Raw genomic sequence first — 24,983 nt, 5'->3', positions numbered from 1 at the left:
AAGATAGAGGTTCCAGATGTGGGTTAAGTAGGAGGAGCAGATTGGTTCAGTCCCGTATGTTCTTCTAGTGCTCCAGGTGACTTACAGTTCTAACCTAGCAGCCCATTCTTGGTCTGCAATTATTTTCACAGTGACACAAAGCGGCTGTATGAGGCAGAAAGGGAAAAGGACCACTCCCTACTGCACAGTGTTTTACAGACTTGGAAACAGATAAAATCTCTCCGGCAAAAGCAAGGATTTACAAGCACCCCAGTAAAGCTGCAGTTTTATAGGTAAGTGGTCACTCTATTTGTGTCCATTGGTCTCTAAGGAGGTGCCTGTGAATATGGAGAATTCACACTTTCTGGGAAAAGATGTAGAAGAAACATAGTTATTTTATGTACTTGGTAAAGGCCTGTGTCTTGAATAAATAAACAAATCTTACAAATCAGCTAGAAGGTAGCTTGAATTGAAAGTGGCCAAAGGGTTTGGACAGATGCACCCCAGGAGGTAAGTGGATGGGAGATGAACACATGAAAATATGCTTAGCAACATGCCAGAGAGAAATGTAAGTTAAAGCCACGGAGAAACATTATTAACATACCTGTCCAAATGCCTAAACACAAAAAGTCATTAACAGATGCTGCCAAGGATGCTGGGGAGCAAAAATCTCCACTTGTTGCTGAGGGACACAGAAGTGGTCTGGCACTTCCTCACAAAGCTGAATGTGGACCCTAATCATACTCCATATATAAAATATGGTGAAACATATTTTAAATAATTAGATTGAGTTATAAAAGTACATCTATATGGGAATTCTAATTTGGAAATCATGTAAGCTGTTTATGAACTCCAGAGAAGTAACTAGATCCCTCTTAACAACTCTTTGTCCTGAGTCCATCTTTTTCAAACTGGTAAGGGTGAGTTGTTTCAGGCAACTAGGGAAGGCACGTTGCCCTGCTATGCAGTAGCTTTTAACAAAAGCGCTTCTGACAATTTCTAAACCCAAACCCAGGAATTTCATCTTAACCTCCCAAATCAATTCAAGCTTGAACTTGCTTTTCATCTTTTAAACCACTTGACATACCCATGTACCATGAACTCCAAAGGACAACTACAGATACTACAAGGCTGTTCAGAATTGTGGCCTTGAGCACATAATATGTGTTCCCCAAATCTTGTTTCCACTGCTTTGAACTCCAGTCCTACCAGAGGCCCTCAGTGTGGGCTCTTCCTAGCATTAAACAGATTTGGGCTGGGATTTACCACAGTGCTCTTGCTTTGAAACTCCTGAACTAAATCCCAGAGTGTGAGTAATTAGGCTGGTCCTAGCAGGGCTTAGCTCCAGTGATCCTAAAGTATCATTCAGATCAACTAGAAAAGCAGCATGTTCAGTGCTCCTGAGAATTCTTTTTCCCAGACAATTTTACCCTACTTGTACTACCAACCAACCTAGTCCTGGTAGATTGTAGCTAGAGTTTTCCTGCCTGGCCCACAGTCAGGACAAATCTCTGACACCCACCAGTCCCACAGCCATTCAGACCCGACCAAGTAAACACAGAGACTTATATTGGTTACAAACTGTATGGCCGTGGCAGGCTTCTTGCTAACTGTTCTTACAGCTTAAATTAATCCATTTCTATTAATCTATACCTTGCCACGTGGCTTGTGGCTTACCGGTACTTTACATCTTCCTTGTCCTGATGGTGGCTGGCAGTGTCTCTCTCACTCAGCCTTCCACTTCCCAGCTCTATTCTCCTCCTTGTCCCGCCTATACTTCCTGCCTAGCCAATGGCCATTCAGTGATTTATTTATTGACCAATCAGCAACACATTTGACATACAGACCATCCCACAGCAGTAGATCCTAACTAAACAAGATGGTAGCCACTTTTCCAGAAAAGACAACTTGTGACAAGGAAGCTTGGCACCGATATACTGCCTCCTTCCTGAGTTTTGCTTGGGGCACAGAATCTGATGTTCCCTAATAATATTCTTAAGTGAGGTAGTTGAGTGAACAGCTGAATGTATGTTCGAAATAAAAATGTGGAAGCTGGTAGCTTAGTTTTAACTACTAATGCCACCAGTGTCCATGATATTCCTTAATGAAAGGGGAGACAGTGAGATTAGGAGGGGCTCAAGAACAGATATTTGAGAAAGAGCTTTAAGTGGCTTAGAGGAGGAGAGACCAAACACAAGACAGAGGAACATCAGTGAGCACTTTATGTATGTACAGTAGGAAAGAAGGTCTGACCACGATGAATGCTTTGAAGATACTAATTGGCTTTCTGACATGACAGTCTCAGCTAAAGCATGTTTTATAAAGTATCAGTGGCTGACAGGAACTAGCAGGAAGTTGAAGAGAAAGCTGATCATCTCATTCAGGCTAGAAACTCACCTTGTCAAGTGTGAGCATCACTTCATTCAACTTAGAGAGACCTGGGTTGGTGAGATGGCTCAGCGGGGGACAGCATGTGCTGCCAACTGTGACAACCTGAGTTCAATCCCCAGGACTCATATGGTAAAAGGAGAACTGACTCCCGCAAGTTGTCATGTGTGCCAGGGTGTTCCTGCGTGTTGTATCCAGAGTCCCCAAAGACCACCAAGAGATCAAATCCATGCAAAAGCAAAGAGCCTTTTTAATGTGAGTTAACTCAGGCCTCTCCATCTTTCTGACACAGCAGCAGAGCAGGAGAGACCCAGAGTAGCAATGGGGCAGGGTTTTTATAGGGTGTTAAGCAAGGGAGATTTTGGGGTCTACAGACTGCATAATAGCAGACTCTGGATTGGTGTACCTCCCATGTGGAGGTGCTGTCCTTGGCTTAATTAGTCAGCTTGCAGCTGCAGGAAAACTCTTATCTCTTTCAGCGGTTGCTGTGGTTACTTCATTCTTTCTTTATTATGAACTGGTTAGTTGTAACTTTTAATTTTTAACTTTTACCATATGGGGACATGCTGTGGGATGTTCTGTATGCTGTGAATATGTGTTGCTCTGATTGGTTGATAAATAAAATGCTGATTGGCCAGTAGCCAGGCAGGAAGTATAGGAGGGGCAAGCAGATGAGGAGAATTCTGAGAAGAGAAGGGCTGAGTCAGGAGTCACCAGCCAGACACAGAGGAAGCAAGATGTCAGGGCAGAACTGAGAAAAGGTACCAAGGCACGTGACTAAACATAGCTAAGAACTATGGGTTAATTTAAGTGTAAGAGCTAGTTAGTAATAAGCCTGAGCTAATGGCTATACAGTTCATAATTAATATAAGCCTCTCTGTGTTTATTTGGGTCTGAGCAGCTGCAGACCAGGTAGGACACAGGAAAACTTCCAACTACAGGGACATCTGGTAGAGTTTTGTTTTTTTTTTAACTAGTGCTAGGCCCAAGGTCAGGGGCTCAAGGGCACATTGTGCTGTGCCAGGGGCCTACATCCTATTGGGTCTTTTCTGCAGCCTGTCATGGCTGCAGAATGGCCAGGGCAGGGGTCTGGGCAAGGGCCTGGGTTCCTCAATGTGTATGAGCCACTCACCCCTACCTAAATTAATAAATGCATGAAAATATATATGTATATTTCATATATAGACACATATATGGATACACACACACACACTTTTTAAAAGGTAGAGAGAAACTGAGCCACTTGCTACCAGCTGCTGTATCCAAACCACAACACTGGTAAATACAGGGGACTCAGGTTCATGCAGATATGTCTTCACTTATGTTCTCTGTTGGTTACTACTACCTGGAGCGATTCAAATCACTAAGAAGTGCTTAAGATGAGAAGATGTGAGAAGGTGAATGCCAGCCACACAGGGGAGACCCTACACTTATAGACTAACCAGAATCTTGTCATTTTCCAAATGGTCCAGAATAAAAAGGAGTCCACAAACCCAAGATCACTCCACCTCAATAACTGTCCCAAAGGGATTCTAGATTGAATAGCCTCAGGACAGATGACTAATGACACCCAGTCTCTAACTTACTAATAACACTGGTTCTCCAAATTACTGTCCATTAGAATCACCTGGGACTTGTAACAACCACCGTTGCTATTTAATTGGTATGGTGCATGGTCTGAGCCCAGGAGTCTTAAAATTGAATTTCCCTAAGTAATTTAATATGTTATAAAGTTTGATCCATTGCATTAAAGTACAATAAGTCAGCTGATTCCATATTGATGGCTGTGAGTCAGAGAAAAGTAATAATGGCTATCCTTTGTCTTACTGCGAATGTTTGGCCATGCACTTTACTTAAAACGCCAACTGCATTCGGCCTTCACATCCACCTGACTCTCAGATGAGAGCAGGCCTAGAGTGCTCCAGTAATTTGTCTGAATTTTGTAGTGCCGCTAATGAGGCTGGGTTTTCGATGCATGTACCCTGGTCTCAAGCCTGGACTGGTATTATACGCAGTGGAATCCTTGTGTTCTGTTTCAGAAGGACAAAGCATATAATATTTTAAACATCTCTACTAGGATATACTTCACAGTTTGTCCATTTTTAAATTTATTCCAGAGTCTTAGAGCACTTACATCACCCAAAAAGAAACCACCTTCCTGTTTGTGATCGTTCCTCACATGTGTGGATAGGTTTCATTTCTCCTGTCACTGCATCTTACTGAGGAATTGCTGGGTCACATGGTAATAACCTGGTTAGCATTCTGAGGAACCTCCACACTGCTTTCCAGAGTAGCTGTACCCTTTTACACTCTGAACAGAGCATACATTGTCTCAAACAACTCCCTTCCTAAAGCTGAAAAATAAAAACTGAAACTTTGAACTGAAAAGCACAAAACCCCCCAGTCAAGGAGATTCAGCTCCCAGGACAGTTACTTTCTGAAAATGTTCCAGATAAGTGGAACTTTATTGAATTGTAGTAGTGCCCACTGTGAGGACTGAGTTGATGTGTATCAAGTACTTAGGGCACACATGCTCAGTAAGTACTGGGAGTTAACCAATGCCGACAGTGGCAGGAACAGTCGTGGCACTGTAAGCTCCTTGCTGTTAGCGCATCAGCCCCAGAGAGAGCTGGGATGTGTACCTGCTATCCCTCCAGTCACCGACTTTGGTCACACCAGGTCTTGTTTGCATAGCTTCAACCACGAGAGACAAAAACGAGATTCCAGACGCACAACCTTCAGTTTACATTATCCCTGTTCTCCTGGCTCTTTTTCTCACCTGAGGAGAGAGAGATGGCCTTCAAAAAGGCTGCACATGCTGGTGGCAGATTTACCGATGAGGAAGAAACCGTTGATGATGGCAGAAAAGTTTAGGAAGTTGGTTTTTTGGCTTTTTTGTTTTTTTAAATTTATCTCTAACAACTCCTGAATACCTACATTACTTCTGCTCTAAACAATTTTATTTATTGTTAATTAGGATAAAAATGAACACATGGGATGAGCAGAACCACGCAGAAATGTCAGGAGTATCTGGGGAAGAAAGTAAAGAAACGCCATTTCAGAATGAAGACACACAGGAGGTACGTAGAGTGCGCGATGACCCCCGGCTGTCTTAACTCGTTGGAGGCTTTCATGGCTTGGTACGTGCAACAGATATCAGACATGTGCAAGTGAAAACAGTTTACGTGGTAAATTATACACCCTTCTGTTTTTGGTTTCCAGAGACTCCCCTACCCAGCTCCAGACCCGGAAGGAATGGAAGTGGAAAGAATAAAGCCAATCACGCTGGTGCCACAGCTTTCTTTCACAGCAGAATTAACAAACATATCCAAGTGTTCACTGTAAGCACCTCAGAGAGCTGTTTCTTCCTCACCAGTTGCCTGCTGGACTGTTTCGAATAACAGTGTCAGATTTCTTGAGTCCCAGGTGTTGGACACTGCTGCATTTGCATATATTCATTTTTACATTCCGTTGTCCCCCCTGCTCTATGGAGTGGGATGCTGTCCTCATCTTGGACGTGGGGGAGTTTATGCTAATGGTAAAGTAATGGAAGGTAAAGTTGCTCCAGGCCACAGATCAAGTCCGTTCCTGAGGAAGAACACAAACCATTTGAACTTGCAGTACAACCTATACTGTCTTTCCCAGCAAGCCCGATATATTAGTGAGTTTTACAGTTTGTCATGGTAGAAGTTTTTATTCAGGTAGAGATGGTGGATGTAAAGCCACTGTTATATATTGTCACCATGCTCATGGTGGAACACCTAGCGTTTATGAAAACTGTTCCATATCGAGAGGACCCCTTGGACAGCTCCTTTCTTTGACAGATTTCTTCCTGGTCCTTGCCTATGACGTTATGCATACAGAAATATACCCATTTCTGTCATCCACTAGGCTTACAGATCCCATCTCCCGTAAATAGGATGTTACAGCTTAGGGCACTGAACTGCGTCTGGTTTTCTACTTCTTAATCCCAGAGGAGGCAGGACAAATTCATCGTTGAGTATTGTGAATGCATCATTTAGCACCGAGTTGGAACATGGACGATACCCCAATAAATACTCACACTTACAAGCAAGTGGATGGATGGTTATATTGAAAAGAAAACACAAAGAAGAGCAGACAGAGGACACAATTAGCACCACCCTCTTTCTGAGCGAAGGTGCAGCAGGAAAGCAGCCTTTTACTTGTCCTTTAATGAGGGCCTAAGATAATTTATTAGGTGAAACGTGTACAAAATACCCATCAAAAAGAAGGAAGGGAAGTGAAGCAGGAAAAGAAATTGGAGGGCTTCTGGGCCGCAGTGAGGAAATGGCCGGCATGACTGTTCCATTTGGGGGCTCTCCTCTGGCGGCTGGTTCACCAACACACTAACGCCACCTTGGGGTCAATTCATTGGCATATCAAGGGTTGTCCAGGGCTAGGCTCTATCTGAGCTGTGGGGTGGCCTCCCAGGGGCTTGCTTCTGAGGCCTACATTTCTAGTGGCAATCTTTGCGTCATATTTCAAGTCACATAAAATAGCTTTCGAGTTACACAAAGTGGTTTTATATTCCTAACGCATAATCTATTTGTGAGTAGGTTGTTAAAACTACTTTCAGAGGATAACACACAGGGCAGCTTTCTCTGGGGTAATTGGAAAGGTAGAAGGGTCGAAGGGGAGGTAGTATAAGCGTCCTTTGTCCCCTGACCTTCTGAGAGTGTTACAAGTGGGGTAGATAAACAATGGGAAGAGACGATAAATTGATTGTGGCAGAGGGGAGAAGGGGGTTCAGGCCTGTGTCTAGGGCTTACCTCCTAAGAACAGTTCTAAGATCAAGCCTTAATCCTCACTGGGTCAGTCGTTCTGTGGCTGAGAAGACAGAAACTGGCTAGGTGAATGAACAGGCACGGGGAAGGCTGCGGATTTCCTGCCACTAACTGGGTGATTTTATGAGCAGCATGTGTTTCTATAGAGACCTCAGGAGAGTGGCATATCGTCTCACCTATGGTGGTGAAGCCTAAGGGATTTACAATTCTTCTAACAGAAAAGAACAATGACGTGTGTGTTTGTGTGTGTGTGGGGGCGTTGTTGTTGTTTATGTAAACCCTCCACTCTCATGCCAACGTTGCCCCCTTCCCTCTCTTATAAGACATCTGGTGGGTGTTATAGTCTCTTTAAGATAGGACTTGGCAGAATTAACAGCCAAACCTTGATTTTAGTTCCTTTCTATTTTTGAATGTGCATATTTCTTCAAAAATGATTGACTATAAAAAGGATATTTTTATCACACAGAGGCAAGTGCTATTTGACTTAAAGACAGAATTTATCTTCTGAAATAATCATTTTTTTAACATCCTAAGGTAATTTTGGGGAAAAAAATAACATTTTACATTGTCTCTGATTTTGTGGGTCATCTAATGGTTTGATTTTTTTTTTTAGATATGAGCAAAAGAGGAGAGCTAAAATTCAGAAGCTTAAATATTTTATCAAAATATTTTACAATGATAAACAGGTTTCCTGCACTTCCATATCTCCCCTACAGTTTGATTTTAAAGTCATGTTTCAACAGATTTTTAACATTCAACTCTTATATTGGCCTGAAACAATCTGCTTAGAGGTATGCTGTTTTCATTTATGTTTCTGTCTTATTTTATGCGTCATTTTTCTTGTTAATGCCTGTTATATATGGTAGTTTATTTCTTTTATATTAAGGAATACCTTATTTCTATAACTACAATTTATTTACAATTAGTAAATGCACAATCTACCTCTGCTATGGTCTTTCATGTCTTAAGTACAAAATTATTTGTACAGATCCCTGATCTCAGAGGCTCACATGTTTAAATACATACTCCTCAGTTGGTGGCACTGTCTGGGAAGGCTGTGGAACCTGCAGGGGGTAGAGCCTTGCTGGAGGAAGTGAGTCAATGTAAAAAACCAAACTGAGGTGTTCTAGCTGGTCCCCACTTCCCGTTCTTGCTGCTGGGTGAGTGCAGTCGCAGTGTGACCTGCCAGCTTCCTGTGCCCACCTTAACTCTGTGAGTAAGACGTAACAGAACAATGCTATTTTCCTATAGCATTTTTCAAAAATGATACAGATGTGTTATTGAGAGTTCTTCTGTTTTTCTGTTGCTCCTGTTTTGCATTTTGGTGAGTTCTCAACCATGTATTTTATGTTTAGGTTTATGAAATAAGTAAAAGGACAAGTTTACTGGTTAAACTCTATCTGCCTTTACCCAACAAGACAGAGCTGAAAGACAAGACTGTCCTGGAATATACAGAATTTAGCTCTGATAAGCTGGTCATACCTGTGGATGGAGGCGTAGGAAGCAGTGAGTGTTTCCAGTCTCTCCCCTCGCTTTCTTCATGTGTACCTGGGTCATGCTCCTGAGTAAAGAATACTAGCTGCGTGTTCTGTGACAAAACCTTTCCTGGGGAGACACAACACACATGTCTACTCACCCCAGATAGGGATCCCACGACAGACCAAAGTACGGAGACCACTGAAGTCCAACTTTGTTGTGGTTACTTACAGGAGCAGAGAAGACAGCTGCATCCCCAAAGCCCACCCTAGCATGACTGACAGCTCACAAAGCTGGGAACTTGGAGCACACTGCACAGCCTGCACTCAGCTCAGCAGGTTGGAAGGCAGCCTTTTCGGGTGCCTCAGTTGGTCTAAACCATGTCCAGCTGCCTGGCTGGTCTGCTTCTCCCAGGCAGCTGGTCTGGTCTCAGAGTCTTCTTTGAAGCCCAGCTTCCCTTCCTCTCAAAGGGATTCTCAACTTTTATTGCTCATTCTGGCAAGGAAGGGGTCTAGTGAATCTGGTCAGTTTGAGGGACTTCCTGAAGCTGTTTTGAGTTGTTTCTCTGCAGGGTAGAATGTTTCACTCTGGAAGTAATTTACACGATCCTGGCTATGATAGCACCTGCCTGTAATCCCAGCTCTCAGAAGGCCCTGGAGGATAGAGTTCTAGACCAGCCTGGGCTCCATAACAAGTCTCAAGAAAAACAAACAAATAAATAAATCCCATTTATAGTATTTGGTTACAAAAAAAATTACTCCAGGTGTCAAAAACTAAATTGTTTAAAACTTTGTCTTGAATTAGGTCTTTGGGAAATTTAAACATTGCCATGAACATCTGTCTGTGCTTCTCCTAGTCCTATGGAGCAGGAGCATTGTAGGTTCTGGAATGTGAGCTCTGGGGTGTGGGGGTGTGTATTTGTGTGGTGTGTGTGTGTCTGTGTGGGTGTAAGTTTGTGTGGGGTGTGTGTATTTGTGTGGTATGTAGTGGGTGTAAGTGTGTGTGTGTGTAATTGTGTGGTGTATATTTATTTGTGTGAAGTGTGTCTATGTAGGTATGTGTGCTGTGTATTTGTGTGGTATGACCTTGTGTGCGCAGGCCAGAGGTGGATGCTGGTTATCTTTCGTCAGTCATTCTTTACCTTATTTTGAGACAGAGTTTTTTACTGAACTTAGGCAGGCTGGCCAACAAGCTCCAAGGATCTGCCTGCCTGTTGCTAGAGTTTTCCTGCCTGGCCCACAGTCAGGACAAATCTCTCTCACCTGCCAGTCCCACAGCCACTCAGACCCAACCAAGTAAACACAGAGACTTATATTGGTTACAAACTGTATGGCCGTGGCAGGCTTCTTGCTAACTGTTCTTACAGCTTAAATTAATCCATTTCTATTAGTCTATACCTTGCCACGTGGCTTGTGGCTTACCGGTACTTTACATCTTCCTTATCCTGATGGCGGCTGGCAGTGTCTCTTCTCCCAGCTTCCTGTTCTCTCAATTTTCCTCTCTGTTAGTCCCGCCTACACTTCCTGCCTGGCCACTGCCAATCAGTGATTTATTTACTGACCAATCAGCAACACATTTGACATACAGACCATCCCACAGCACCTCCCCTTTTCTTTTCTTAAAAAGGAAAGTTTTTAACCTTTTCACATCTCCAAAGTCAGCTTGGTATATTTGGGAATTTGGGCGTAGCTTCTCTTACTACTTCCTGCTGGAGGAGGGCGCTGTATCTTATGGGGACACAAAGAATACTTTAGGATTATGGAGTAGTCCATGAGGGTGTATCCTCTGAGCCAGTTGCCTTGAAACAGTTCTGGATGTTGGATCATCTGGGCCATGGTGTCATCGGAGACCTTTCAGGTGGTCTTGGCTGGTCAAACCTGATGTATCTTAATCTGGAACAAATCCATAGCCTCTGGCTTTCTGTGGAAACAAAAGCAGAGTCTCCTTTCCAAAGTAACATATCCTTATATCCAAATTTTGAAGTCAAGGTACCTTTAAAATATACATTTTGGCATAACTCAACAGCTTTTACAATCAAATGTCTTTTTGCAGTTAAAAATCCCAAAGACAACACAATCCAGATTCTCTGTGTAATATTCATCTTCACGTGGCTTATTTTTTATATTAATTTTACTGTCTCTTTAAAGACTTTATTTTTTAAAACCATGTATTTGTTTCTATACTGTATATATCACCTTTTTTTGTCTCTTTTAAGCCTATGTATCTTTTACACACATTTTAAACTATTACATCTGAATCTGTCTTATTGTGAGTTTATTGCTTTAAGCTGCAGCAGCTGTGACTGCTGGCTTGCCCACCTCAGCTTCCCAACATGGCGTGGTACTTTACCACCAGCTTTGGGAGCTATCGTGGGTCTATGCTTTTATCCAAGCAGCGTGTAGTCCAGAAACCTCTTTTTTTTTGTTTTGTACTAGCAAAGGCTAAATCCACCAAGCAGCTTAATGTGCCACTTGCAGAGGCCTCATTCCCACCATACCGTAGGTCGAGCGCACACGCTAGGAACCCGCACACCAGGAACCCGCCAGTAGCTCAAACCAGCAGCTGCCGCTCATTTGAGAGAGACAATTAGGAAGCTGTTTTTAGCTCCGTTTTAGAATCTTTTTTCTCAGTTTTTAGGTGGAAACTCTTGCCACCACGTTGGACGCCATTTGTTGCTAGAGTTTTCCTGCCTGGCCCACAGTCAGGACAAATCTCTCTCACCTGCCAGTCCCACAGCCACTCAGACCCAACCAAGTAAACACAGAGACTTATATTGGTTACAAACTGTATGGCCGTGGCAGGCTTCTTGCTAACTGTTCTTACAGCTTAAATTAATCCATTTCTATTAGTCTATACCTTGCCACGTGGCTTGTGGCTTACCGGTACTTTACATCTTCCTTATCCTGATGGCGGCTGGCAGTGTCTCTTCTCCCAGCTTCCTGTTCTCTCAATTTTCCTCTCTGTTAGTCCCGCCTATACTTCCTGCCTGGCCACTGCCAATCAGTGATTTATTTACTGACCAATCAGCAACACATTTGACATACAGACCATCCCACAGCACCTGCCCCTAACTCTCAGTCTAGAATTGGAGAGGTGTGCCTCTGACTCCCCAGTCTGGAATTGGAGAGGTGTGCCCCTAACTCCCCAGTCTGGGATGGGAGAGGTGTGCTCCTGCCTCCCAGTCTGGGATGGGAGAGGTGTGCCCCTGACTACCCAGTCTGGGATTGGAGAGGTGTGCTCCTGCCTCCCCAGTCTGGGATTGCAGAGGTGTGTGTCACATGCCTCCCAGTCTGGGATTGCAGAGGTGTGCCACTTACCCAGCTTTTTACTTGGGTGCTGGAGAACTGATCTCAGGTCCTGTTCTGAGCTATCTCCCAGTCCAGGGCTTTGCTTCTGACTTCCTCTCTTTTAGTGACTGTAGGGATGCTACAGGATGTGTCTGCTATTCTTGAATCAGTATAAAAGGTAAAGAGAAAAGGAGAAAAAAAAGGGACTCAGAAGAGAGATGAAGGAAAGAAGGGCATTTTCTATCCCTTTGTTATTTGATTACTTCACTCTTCTTGTGCAGGTAGATTAGTTGTCACATCTCTGAGAACCCAGAACAAGCCCCGCCCCCCAGATTCCTGTCTTTCATCTTCTCAGGGGCTTTGCCTCTATTTTGCCTCTATCATGCTTATCAGATGTGAAGGAAGGAGGTGTGAATAAATAAACCAGGAGAAAGCCGAAGAAAATGTGAGTCAAAAACAAATAACTAGGAAGGACAGGCTGAAGAGCACAGTCTTCTTGGGTCCATAGAGACCAGAAAATTCTTTTCTCCTACAGAAACCTTGGAGCTACAACTAAGGACACAAAACATATGGGAGCATCGCAATAGTTCCACGTAGTGGTGATAAATGCTGAGGTGCGGGAGAGAAGATGCAGGAATATAAAGAGAGAAAGTCTGGCTCCTTTTTTTTTTTTTTGGTTTTTCGAGACAGGGTTTCTCTGTGTAGCTTTGCGCCTTTCCTGGAACTCACTTGGCAGTCCAGGCTGGCCTCGAACTCACAGAGATCCACCTGCCTCTGCCTCCCGAGTGCTGGGATTAAAGGCGTGAGCCACCACCGCCTGGCTTGGCTCCTTTTTTAAAAAGAGTTAGTGTGTGTGTGTGTGTGTGTGTGTGTGTGTGTGTGTTTGTGTATGGGCGTGTGCCCTCATACTCACTCACGGAAGCTAGAAAGAGGTGGTGTATCCTTTGGAGCTAGAGTAATAGGCATTTGTGAGAGGCTCAGTGTGAGTTCTGGGATCCTAACTCTGGTCCTCATGATTGAGTGGTAAGTGCTCTTAACCACTGAACCACCCATGCCGCTCCCCTCTCCCCCACCAACCCCCCACCCCGTCTGCCTCTATTTTTTTTTTCTGCCAATGATCCTTTCTTACTGGAAGAAGTCCCAGGAAGAATGGTTACAAAATCTCAGGCATAAGAAATGGAGAGATGCTCATCTCTAGCTCAATGTTTTCCTCTCATTTGCAGTCTGAGGCAGTCCTCCTTGTGGTATCTTAGAGGGGAGGTAAAGAGTACCAAGATGGAGGCCAGAGGCTGCCATTGAGTAATTTCTACCATTATGCTCCACCCTATTGTTTTTGAAACTGAGTCTCTCCCTGAACCTGATGACCATCAGGTTGGCAAGCGTAGCTGGATAGTTGAGCTCCAGGATCCACCTGTCTCTGCCTCCCCAGCTCTGGGGTTACAGATAGCTTTCATATGGGTTCTGGGGATCCAAACTCATCTCCATGCTTACACAAGAGGCATTTTTTGTTTGTTTGTTTTGGGAGACAGGGTTTCTCTGTGTAGCTTTGGAGCCTTTCCTGGAACTTACTCTGTAGCCCAGGCTGACCTCAAACTCACAGAGATCTGCCTGCCTCTGCCTCCCAAGTGCCTGCCCGGCTCATAAGAGGCATTTTACACACGAGTCATCTTCCTGGCCCCTCAACTTGTGAGTTTCTAAAGCAGCGATGTGTCTAAATGTGTTTAAATGTCTTTTGTAAACAGATGTGCCTTTTAATCTCGAGGGGAGTGAGAATGAAGAGCTTTGTCTTTTAACCTCAGGGAAACTTAGCTATTCCCTCTCGTGGGCTTTGGATGAAAACGGAATCCCTTTGACGCCTGTCTCGCAGTCGTTGCGATCGGCATACTGCAGGTAATAAACGTTTCCTGTTTGAAACAGTTCTACATCTCAGCCAGACACCCCATAAGATGTGCATGTCAAGGGGGAGCAGACAGCGGTCGGCTGCCGACTTTCCGTTTGACTCTTCACACTGCGGCAGGGTTTTCTGTGCAGGGTGATGTGTTTCTTCACTGCTTAGGTTTCCAGTCACGTGGACAACTGGAGAGGCATTTCCTTAACTTACAGACAGAGGCCCAGACTCCCAAAGAGTTCATTTCTGAGGACTTAAATTTTCCCAGTCATTCCAGATGGCTTGGTGGAAGGAAAGTCCTAGAATTCTAGAATGCCCTTCCAGTGCTCCATCTGCACAGTGTGAACTTCAGCTCTCCAGCTGGCCTTGAGCCAAGAGACAGTGTGACTGACGTGGTGTTTGTTGGTGGAAATGGTTCGCTGCTGATGGGGACTTCGCCTCAGTTGAATGCCAGTAGGGTATCTAGGGAAGTCACTGCAATGTGGTTCTGAGGTCTGTGATGTTTTATGGGGCAGATGTCATGGAACTCTGTGGAATCCAATGACAACTTCCTTCCTGAGAAGGTAACTTGTGTAAGTTTCTCTCTCCAGTCTATTTGTGGACATTCAAGTTTCGTCTCAAGCTTTGTGTTCTGGGGCATGTGGGCTGACACTGTCCCAAAAGGAAGGAGAATTCATTGCAAGATGTCAAGGGTGTCAGGTCTTAGAGATCTTTTGTAACAAAGATAGAAAAATAATTCAACTTCAAGTTCAGAAATAGGAAATAAAAGGAAGACTGGCCCGGACTCCGCCCGGCACGTCTGTGACTTCGTTCGCAGCCACCATGTCCTGGGGAGGGTCAACCGCAGCTTGTTAACAGTTGTCAGGGAAGTGAGAGGAGACACTGGTAAAAGGAGACTCTACCGAGTGGACATCACGCTGGGGCTAAAACATTACAGAATCTGTGTCCAAACTGCAATTCTGGGACCTCAGTTGACAGATGGGATCTGTTCTTAGGTGCCTGCAAGAAAGGTGAATGAAAAGGAGAGAGAAAAGTAAAAAAGGAAGCCATGGCTGCTCTTAGGTGTGAGGGAGGAGAAGGTTTATTGTAGATGTGAGGGAGAGCATAGCCAGAGGCAGGGACATCTGGGAGAGTCCGGAGTGGGCATGCCCCTGAGCCATGTGAGGTGAGACAGGGAGAGGAAAGGGGACCGGTAGGAGACCAAGAGACCAGGAGGATAAAGGGTAGACAAAGGGCCAGGTAACCAAAATGGCTGGATTATATAGAGAAGGGCAGCCCAGGCCCTGGGATGGAGAGCTCTGGGGGGACGGCATCTGCCAACCATACCCTGTAACAAATAGGGACGGATGGATGGTGGACTGAGGGATTCTGGGAGAACCTGGTGGCCAGGTCTGCTTTGATATGTTAAATAGGTACCTCAGCCATCTGTCCCAGGTTTGAGACCCAACAGAAAGATCTTAGAAACCTCCAGATTCTTCTAATTAACTTATCTGTGAAGACACCAAGTTACTTGACAACTCCAGGCACATACTCTAGGGTTGCCTTCTTTCTGCTCTTAGTCTATTGCTGAGACACTAAGGGTATATCGTGAATCTAGCTTATTTTTACAGCCCCAGTGTTTGAAGATGGTTGTTCATGACTAAAGACACTCTCCTGGCCTCTACTGTCTACTAAATCACATTGCTTTTTGTTAGATTTCAATGATTACAATACAACCTAAAAATGTTTTGTGTATGTATTTTATTTTCACATTTTCTACATATATGTGCTGCAGTGCCCATGGAGGTCAGAGGACAACTTAGAAGAGTTTTCTCCTTCCGATATGTGGGTTCTGGGGATAGAACTCAGGTTACCAGGGGTAGCAGACACCTTGACCCACTGAGCCACCCTGCCAGCCCCTTAGGCTCACTTTTCACATTGTGTGCTTTCTTGGTATTTTACAAACAAATATTTGGATTAAATTTTCATATTGTGCATCATATAAAATATTTAACCCAATATTATATTTGGAATTTATGGACTACAACCAAAGAGTACTATTCACTTAAGCACCCAGCTCCTCTGCAAGTGGAGACAGCACAGATGAGTATCTATAGAGTTTTATCCTTAGCAGGCTTACTGTCTTTTAAGTAGACATTTATCAGAAAGCTAGAGTGAAACTAGACTGTGAGGAGCACCAGGGGATCATAAAGAAAAGTTCTGTTTCATCCTTAAATACAGGATGTGGGTAGGTTCCCCTCTGGGTTCCTACCATGGGTGGGCTTTAGCCTCTGTAATGTGTAACCTGCATATTGTATGTAGAGTCACAAAATGTTTTCTCCACATTAGTGTGCTAAGGAATGTTGACGCCAGAGGTGTTCCTGGACTCCCGTGGCCTGTGAACTCACAAAAGCTTTGTGACTGGGCAGATGACATCAGGATTGATCCAAACAATCCAGAGTATTCTGATATAACAGAACTTATTATGGTAAGTTTTAGAAACCATCAAATGTATTTTATTTACTCATGTATCTCATACACTCCTCCATTATTTGCTGTGTATTTTTCTAGACACTTAGGGTGCATGTAAAAGTGGAATTGAGGGCACGTATGATTTTCAGTCAGTTTAGAGCATTGGAAGGGCATTAGCAATGCATCTGCTGAAATGACTACTTTAGACCTGACCTGATGGTTGTCAGGCTGACCTTTAGGCTAACATCTGTTACATGCCAACCATATTGTTAGGTCCTGAAGGTGATGTATCAAGAGGACTTAAAAATGCACTCTTGCACTCAGCACCATTATCTGGTCACTCGTACTCGTCCCTACAGCCAATTGAACTGCTCTGTGTTCCCAGCAGGCTTTATTTTGACCTCCCTTTGTCAGGGTCACACTAACAGTGGCTGTCATACACACCCTCCAGGTCTGGTGTTCACAGTCCATCCGTGTGCCCCTTCCCGCCTTTTGTTCATATACAACATTGACATTTTCTCTTTCTGTGTAAGCACTGATCAGGCAGGTTACAAAGCACGTCAGTCGGAGTCTGTATGTCCACAGGTTGCATGCCTCTCCAGGTCCAATTGCTCCATCCTACTCAGACTGCAACAGACCTCACTGTTGATGGAGCGAAAATAGTGTTCTGAAATAATTTGTGAATTAAAAATCATCTCCTAAGTAAAGACTTTGCATGTTTGTGTTTTACAGTATTTGAGACACAAAGGGCAGGAAATCCCAAAATATTTCCGTCTTGAGCAGTTGCAAGATGAATTTAACTTTGTGTCTGAGGAAGAAATAAAAAGGAGCAAACGCTTCCAGCTGTTGCAGCTGAGAAACGCGGGCCAGCTGGATTTCTTCCTTCTGCAGCAGATGCCCCTCTATGACAAAGAGATTCCAGACGTAGTCTTCCAGGTACTCGGCTCTTATTCAGACATAGCTTGTTGTATGATAGAGTTAATATCCTGCTGCTTTAAATCTGTCTTCATTATATGTCTGTATTAATTTTGGTAACTAAAAATGCACAGATCCTTCCTTTCTCTTTAGATAGTAAATGTACAGATCACCTAAGTCCCATCATGTCCTTAGCATGACTTTACAATGTAGTACTATCCAATCTACTTAACAGCCCAAATCCTTTAGATGTATTCCAGATTGATGTAACTGGCATATTTTTGTTTTCATAAAATATATCACCAATTTTAACATTGGTTCCGGGGAGGAGTCAGGAAAGGAACACAACCATGGTGAATGTAGATATTAACTGTAACATATCTCGATTCAGATCTTTAGAATCTGGAAAAGGGACAAGAGAAGCACTGGTCTTGTTGGGTTATATGCTGCAGCCAGCTCAGTTCAACCAGTGACAGTCTGTTACACATGTCCCTTCCAAGCCACACCCGCCAGGAGTTCCTGGTGGCTGCCATCCATCTGCAGCTGGGGGAGTATTTGTGCCATGGAATAGTAAATGTTCCAGATAGGAGCTTCTTCTCTTCCTACTTCCAAAGGACCCGCTTTTAAACACTTTACCAGCACCTCACCAGTCTCTGTAAGGGACTGTAAGAGAGGAGGGCTGTGAGAGCGGCCAACTGTCAGAACCCTACACTGGAGCTTTAAGAGATAGTTCAAAAACAACTGTTTCCAATCTCTGAGGAAAATCTCTGTCCAGTGGAATTACTGCTGTAGGGTGATGACAGCCAGCTTGGATAAAAATGCCAGATTCGGTGGTGGCGCACGCCTTTAATGCCAGCACTCCCGAGGCAGAGGCAGGTGGATCTCTGTGAGTTTGAGGCCAGCCTGGGCTACAGAGTGAGTTCCAGGAAAGGCGCAAAGCTACACAGTGAAACCCTGTCTCAAAAAACCAAACAGAAAAACAACAACTACAAAAAAGCCATATTCTGATGTCCTCTCAGTCATTTAGAAGCTACACAAACAAAATTACACAGGACTCATCTCATCATATTTAGAACTCAAGTTGTAGTAGGAACATGCTCACAGCCCAGTCAGGAGTGTCATGGAAGTTCCTTAGGTGGCTCAGAGGGGAAAGAAGAAATGCAAAGCGATGACTTTTCTCCCCATTTTCAGAATGACAGTTTTTCTTGGCCATCACTGTAAGTTAGAAGATCAGTGGGCCTTTCAAATGACTCAGAGGATAAAGGTACCTGCTACCAAGCCTGACAATCTGAGTTTGATCCCCGAGACCTACATGGTAGGAGGAGAGAACCCACTCCTGCAAATTGTCCTCCACCTGCAGGTGCATATACTACCCAAATTAATACAAGTAAAAACCGATGACTTCATGAGGAAGAAAATGGACACAGTCATAAACTGGTTTGAGCCAGTTCTCAGTGAGAGAATCAGAAGAGGGAGTTTCCTCCTGAGGAGTGTTTGCCACCAGCCTTGTGTGTGGACAGAAACAAATGACTGTAATTTTTTGTTGGAGCACATCAGATTTGATCCCCTTATTACACTCAGACAAAACTAACCTAATTCTCTGTTTAGGAGTATGAAAGTCAGGCACAGAAGGATATATCCATTTCAGATGTGAACTCTATCACTGCACAAAGGATTAATTCTGTCAGTTTTCTGAGAAAGGTAATGACAGCTTGATATTGTCAATGTTTTTGATTTACTTGTGTGAGAACCCATCTGCTGGGCACATGGCAGATACTGTTGGCAGAGAGTTAGAGGGACAACTCTCTTTAGATCTCTTTTTCAGTTTGCTTCATCACAATGAACTCACTGTGAGAGCACAGACCCAGCTCCTGTTTAAGGAAGAAAGTTACAGCGTCATCCTCTTACCTCATCCTAATTAACACTGCACTTTAAAAACAAGGCTTAGGATGTGCCCTCATAATGAGTTTGCCATATTGGAAAATAGAGAAGTGTGCTTGCTCCTGAGAAAAGAGAACTTTTATCATTTTGCTCCTTCTAGGCCATCCAAGAGGGAGGTGAGTTGGTTCTGTTGGTCCCTAGGGCTGTTGTAGAAATGAGTTCCCAGGACGTCTTTTTTCTTAACAAAGACTCATTCTGGCACCACAGACCATGAGTTAGGTGGAAAACTGAGCAAGGAATTTGGATAAGATGAAAGGAACAAGAAAGGAAAGGGTGTAGAAGGAATTTGCTTTGGCATAACTGTGTTTCGAGGATGATTTTAATAATAGTAGAAATAGCCATATCTCCACTTACCTGGCTCCCTTTCTACCCACTGTTTGAAAAATCGAGGGGCAAAATACACAGTGAAAATTGTAAATACATAGCCTTAAAACAGAAACACTCCATTTCTTTTAACTTCTGGATTTTTCTTTAGGTGAGACGGTTGATAATGAAAAGAATCATCAAAGTCAGCAAATTTAACTTGTCTGATATTGTGGCTGACTATGAAGAAATTGTATCTACAAGGTACTTTAGAATTATTAAATGTGAAATTAAAGCCTTAAGCTACTATCTTCAGGATCCTCTGATGTGGTGCTATATTGTGTACTCTAATAAAATTTGCCTGAAGATCAGAAAACCGAACAAGCCACTAGATTAAACATAGACACCAGACAGTGATGGCACACACCTTTAATCCAGATGGATCTCTATGAGTTCAAAGCCACCCTGGACTACATGAGATTGACTCAGTCTAGGAGAGGAACAGAGCCAGGCAGTGGTGGCACACGCCTTTAATCCCAGCTCTAAGAAGGCTGGGTGGAGAAAGGCATATAAGGTGTGAGGAGACAGAAACTAAAGCTTTTCAGGCTGAGGAGTCCTAGAGGTAAGATGTGGCAGTGACTTGTTCCTTTGTCTCTGTGATCTTCAGGCAAATTTTATTAGGGTACAGTATATCACCACACTCTGGGTTCTCTATATTTTATAAATATTATGTCACATGTCAAAATGCAGTGATGTGTTTATCTAAGTTGTTCTATTACCAATCAAGCCTTGGAAGTCAAATATTGGGGTTAAAACCTGATGGATCAAAGAAGCAGCAGAGGAGGAATGACCAGCTGACCTTCTCTCCACACTTCTCAGATCAAAGAGACTGTGAAATCTCTAAGTCTTGCCCTACTCCTTCCTGTGAATCTTCTCTATCTGTATTCCTGGCTTCTCTATGGCTAATTCCAGTCAGCTAGTCACTGGCTCTGCCCCCCTAGTTCAAGGTTAACTTCATTAACACAGTCTCAGGGTGTCACAGTGCAATCAAATATCCCACAACATTTTCCCCTTGTAATCTAAATAAAAAGGAAAGGTTTCAACTCTACATAGTAAAGCTATATGCAATAAGAACAAGTATCAGGTATTGTCTAAATAAAAAGGAAAGGCTTTAGCTCTAACACAGTAAAACTATATATAATAAGAACAGTTATCAAGTAAGAATTACATTCACAATGTCCAGTCCATTTGTATTTGGCAAATATGGAGAAATTACTTATTATCTAGTCTTCACGAATCCAAAGTTTTATACCTAAATCACTTTATATTATAACTTATATTACCAGCCAAAAATATCCTTTTAGATCTTAAGACATTTTCTTAGATAAACAACTTAAGCTTGTATGTCTCTCAAACTTATCAACTTTAGATCTCTTTTGTAATTTTTTTTCTGAATTTGGCAACAAAGAAAATTGTAACTATCCTCTTCAACCCCCATCAGAGACCCAAGAAGGAAAAAATATTACTTAAGTAAATAGGAAATGCAGAGCAAACAACTTCTAAAACTATAGAAATGACACAGATAGGCATCCATCTTCAGTCTCCAGGCCTAGAATATCTGACAGACTTTTCTGAAGTAGGAATTTTGAAGGGCTGTCCTATTCTGTCTCAGCAAAGTTCATCAGTTGCCTTCTTTTGTATCCTGCTTGTCCAATTTGGACAGAATACTGTCAGCAGTTAAGGCAAGAGAATTTTCTTGCCCGGTGGCTAACTTTGCCATAATGAAAGCAAACTCCATATGGAGGTTCCTTGATGCCCATTATCCTTTTTTGAAGTAGATTGGTGCTGCCAGGAACAGACATATCTCACTGTCATGAAAAGTCTTACGTTATTAAAACATCTTAAATGCCATATTCTGAAGATATCTGAAGTATTTGAAGACCACTTATCTATCTAAAATATATCTGTTTAACCTTGAAAACATGTCTAACATGACTACAAATTTGATTGTTATAGATGATTAATCTGCATTTCTTAATTATCCTAAACAGTTTATAATAATAGCTTTCAAGGACTAGAACTTTACATCACATTTTTAAATGAGCTGCATAAGTATAATACCTTAAACAAGAGTAGAAACATACATACAGTATGTTGTCACAAAAATAACCTTAAATTTGTATCAACATACAAAAATCCATACCAATGCAATTTCTTTGTGACTAGTCGTTTCTTTTTAGTAGATTCAATAAATTACCCTTTCATCCTATCATTCCTATATCCTCCTTTTTTTTCCCACTAGATAGGAGAGAAAGAAGGATAGAGAAAAGAAAAAAAGAAAGAAATCCCTTAATCCAACCTTTTTTGTTTAGTTTCCTCCATGACCATAACCAATAACAACTTGCAACTAACCCCCCTAAAAATGTCAAACATACATAACCCACTAAATGACCAAAAACCACCTACCCTACCTCTTGGGAATGTGGGTATCATGTTCTTAAAATTACTTCCTGTTGTCTGGGAGCGACAGCATCTTTAGGGGACCGTGAGAAAACTGGGATAATGGTCAAGTCCTGGGAGAGCTAGCTGTGTCATTTGTTGTCCAGTCTGTGTGATGGGTCAGTGCAGGGCTTACTGAAGTCCTGGCTGGAGTAGTCTGTGAGCTGGACCATCTCAGCTAGCTACTTTGAAGTTGTTCTGGATGCAGATTTTTTTGTTTGTTTGTTTTTTGAGACAGGATTTCTCTGTGTAGTTTTGGTGCCTGTCTTGGATCTCACTCTGTAGACCAGGCTGGCCTCGAACTCACAGAGATCTGCCTGGCTCTGCCTTCCGAGTGCTGGAATTAAAGACGTGCGCCACCACTACCCGGCTTGGATGCAGATTTTTAAGGAAACTGCAACAGAGGCATTCTGAAAGGCTGGATCACCTGGGCTATGTTTGAGATAAAAAAGCATCTATTGACTTTATAAGTCCCTTTGGACTGCATAAACAAACTGTGATATAAATCTCCATCCATGCCATATGAAAGGATGGCATGTAATAATAAGTCATGAGGACTTTGTAACCAACAATATTTATCATGCCTCTTTCAGTCTCAGAGCTGTTCCCATGTCAATGGATCAGCATATACATCACCTGTCTTGTAGTTTTTCTTGGTTTCTTCCTTTATGTTTGAAGCCAAGATTTTCAAGAGGTCTTTATTAATTATGAAAAAATCCATAGCTTTTCATTTCCTATGGAAACAAAATCAATACTTCTCCCCCAACGTAACACATATTGGTTTCTGTTCTGAGGTCAACACATCTCTAAAATATACAGACTGATTTAATTTAGCAGTTTTTTCTACTATCCAATGTCTCTCTGCAGCTGTCATTCCTTTCTCATTAGTGTTTAAAAAAATTAAAGTTATTAAAGCACAATGTATCTATCCCTGGGGGGTCTTCATCATCCCTTTCTGTTTATTAAGCATATCTTTTAAAGTGGGATTAGATCTTTCTATAACTGCATTTCCTGTAGGATTGTGTGGTATACTTGTAATATGCTTTATGTTGTACTATGTAAAAAATTTTCATTTTACTAGAGACATATGCTAGAGCATTGTTACTCTTAACTTGTACAAGTATTCTCACAATGGCCATAAATTCCAGTAAATGTATAATTATAGAATCAGCCTTTTCAGAGCTTAAAACAGTTGCCCATTGAAATCCTGAATATGTATGTATGGTATGGTACACATACTTTAATTTTTCCAAAGTTTTCAAAATGAAACACATCCATTTGCCAAATGTCATTACTTTGAGTACCCTTTGGGTTACTTCCTGTAGGTAGTGGAGGTTTAAATCCTCTTATTTCTAGGATAATAGGAATTGAACCTATACCTAAGAATTCAAAATTCTGCATGCCACCTAAATACCTTATTCTATCTTAGTAAGGTCAGCTAACTAGAGTTTGGTTATACAAAAGACAAGTAGGATATTTCCTTATAATTTCTTTGGCTTGTTGCCAAGTGATAGGAGAATCTTTCTTCAAACCATTACTATTAACATGGTGTTTCTTATGAAATTCTAGGGCTTCTAGCATGTTTCCTACCAATAACTGATTAATTTCATTATTACCTTGTGTTGGAGGGCCTGGTAGACCTGATTGGGATCTGATAAGTGTTATATACAAAAAACAATTTCTATTTCTGATTATTTGTTGTAATTGAATAAATAACAAAATTATTTCTGAATCATCTGGAATAAGTTCAGTGGTTTCCATACATAAAACAACTCTCTGCATATTGAGAGTCAGTAACTATATTAAAAGGTTCTAAAAAATCTAGTAATATAATGAGAATAGCACATAATTCTGGTTTCTGAACTGAGTCATAAGGGCTTTGAACCATTTTACTTATTTTTCCTGACTTATAACCTACCTTTCCTAATTTATTTGCATCAATATAGAATGTAGGGGCTCCAGAAATTGGTGTCCCCTTTATTATATGAGGGAGAATCCAATTAGTTCTTTTTATAAACTGAAGTCTCTTACTCTTTGGGATATTTGTTATTAATGTCTCCCAAAAAATTACTACAAGTTCTTTGCCAGTGTTCATTTTATGCCCATAATGAGGAAATTTCACCATTATTAAAAGGTACCACAATTTCAGCTGGATCTCTTCCTGCTAATTGGTAAAGTCTCAATTTTTCTTTCAGAATCAATTCAGAAATCTTTTCTATATAGGTCTTTAATTTTTTACTCTGTGTGGCAAAAATATACATTATAAGATATTATCTTCTCTCTGCATAAGAATTCCTGTGGGAGAATGTGTAGAAGGTAAAATAACCAGAATACAGTCAAGCTCTGGATCCAAGCGATCCACATGTGCATCCTGTAACTTCTTTTTTTTTTTTTTTTTTTTTTTTTTTTTTTTGAGACAGGGTTTCTCTGTGTAGCTTTGTGCCTTTCCTGGATCTTGCTCTGTAGACCAGGCTGGCCTCGAACTCACAAAGATCCGCCTGCCTCTGCCTCCTGAGTGCTGGGATTAAAGGCATGCGCCACCACCGCCCGGCCCAACATCCTGTAACTTCTTTTCTACTAGAGCCAATTCTCTCTCAGTTGATAATTTTCTTGGACTATTTAAGTCCTTATCACATTGTAAGCTTTGAAATCAATGACTTAGTTCTTGAGTTGTTAATCTAATTGTGGGCCACAGCCAGTTAATATCTCCCAGCAATTTTTGAAAATCATAAAGAGTTTGTAATTGATCTCTCCTGATTTGTACTTTCTGTCACTGAATTTCCTATCTTATGCCCTAGGTAATTAATAGAATCTTCTATGTATTTTTTTCAGGAGCAATTTGTAATCCCCAATAAGGCAAACTTCCCTTTACTTCATCAAACATTTTTCCTAAGGTATCCGTGTCTCAGATATCATCCATATAATGATTAATTACAGTTTGAGGAAACTTTATGAATTATTTCTAACAGCTGTTGTATAAAACATTGACACAAAGTGTTAAGACCCTCCATTGGTATCTTCTAACAAGTTGACAATTATTATAAGTGGGCA

At 42.1% G+C, this 24,983-nt stretch overlaps 1 protein-coding gene across 1 annotated transcript in view; it reads left to right on the top strand.

Annotated features, from left to right (window-relative positions):
* Cc2d2b (coiled-coil and C2 domain containing 2B) overlaps positions 1–24,983 on the top strand; it is an 88,513-nt gene that overhangs the window by 27,657 nt on the left and 35,873 nt on the right. The window contains exons 11-20 of the mRNA XM_052762240.1: positions 132–272; positions 5,345–5,447; positions 5,590–5,708; positions 7,786–7,963; positions 8,528–8,678; positions 13,678–13,825; positions 16,152–16,290; positions 17,007–17,210; positions 18,798–18,890; positions 19,606–19,697. Of these exons, the coding sequence (XP_052618200.1) occupies positions 132–272; positions 5,345–5,447; positions 5,590–5,708; positions 7,786–7,963; positions 8,528–8,678; positions 13,678–13,825; positions 16,152–16,290; positions 17,007–17,210; positions 18,798–18,890; positions 19,606–19,697 (1,368 nt within the window). The remainder of the gene's footprint in view (positions 1–131; positions 273–5,344; positions 5,448–5,589; positions 5,709–7,785; positions 7,964–8,527; positions 8,679–13,677; positions 13,826–16,151; positions 16,291–17,006; positions 17,211–18,797; positions 18,891–19,605; positions 19,698–24,983) is intronic.

This window comes from Peromyscus californicus, unplaced genomic scaffold, assembly GCF_007827085.1.
Source record: "Peromyscus californicus insignis strain IS unplaced genomic scaffold, ASM782708v3 Scaffold_4__1_contigs__length_199733344, whole genome shotgun sequence".
Taxonomy (NCBI): Eukaryota; Metazoa; Chordata; class Mammalia; order Rodentia; family Cricetidae; genus Peromyscus; species Peromyscus californicus.
The sequence above is the reverse complement of the archived record's forward strand: the minus strand, read 5'-3'. Positions and strand labels throughout refer to the sequence as shown.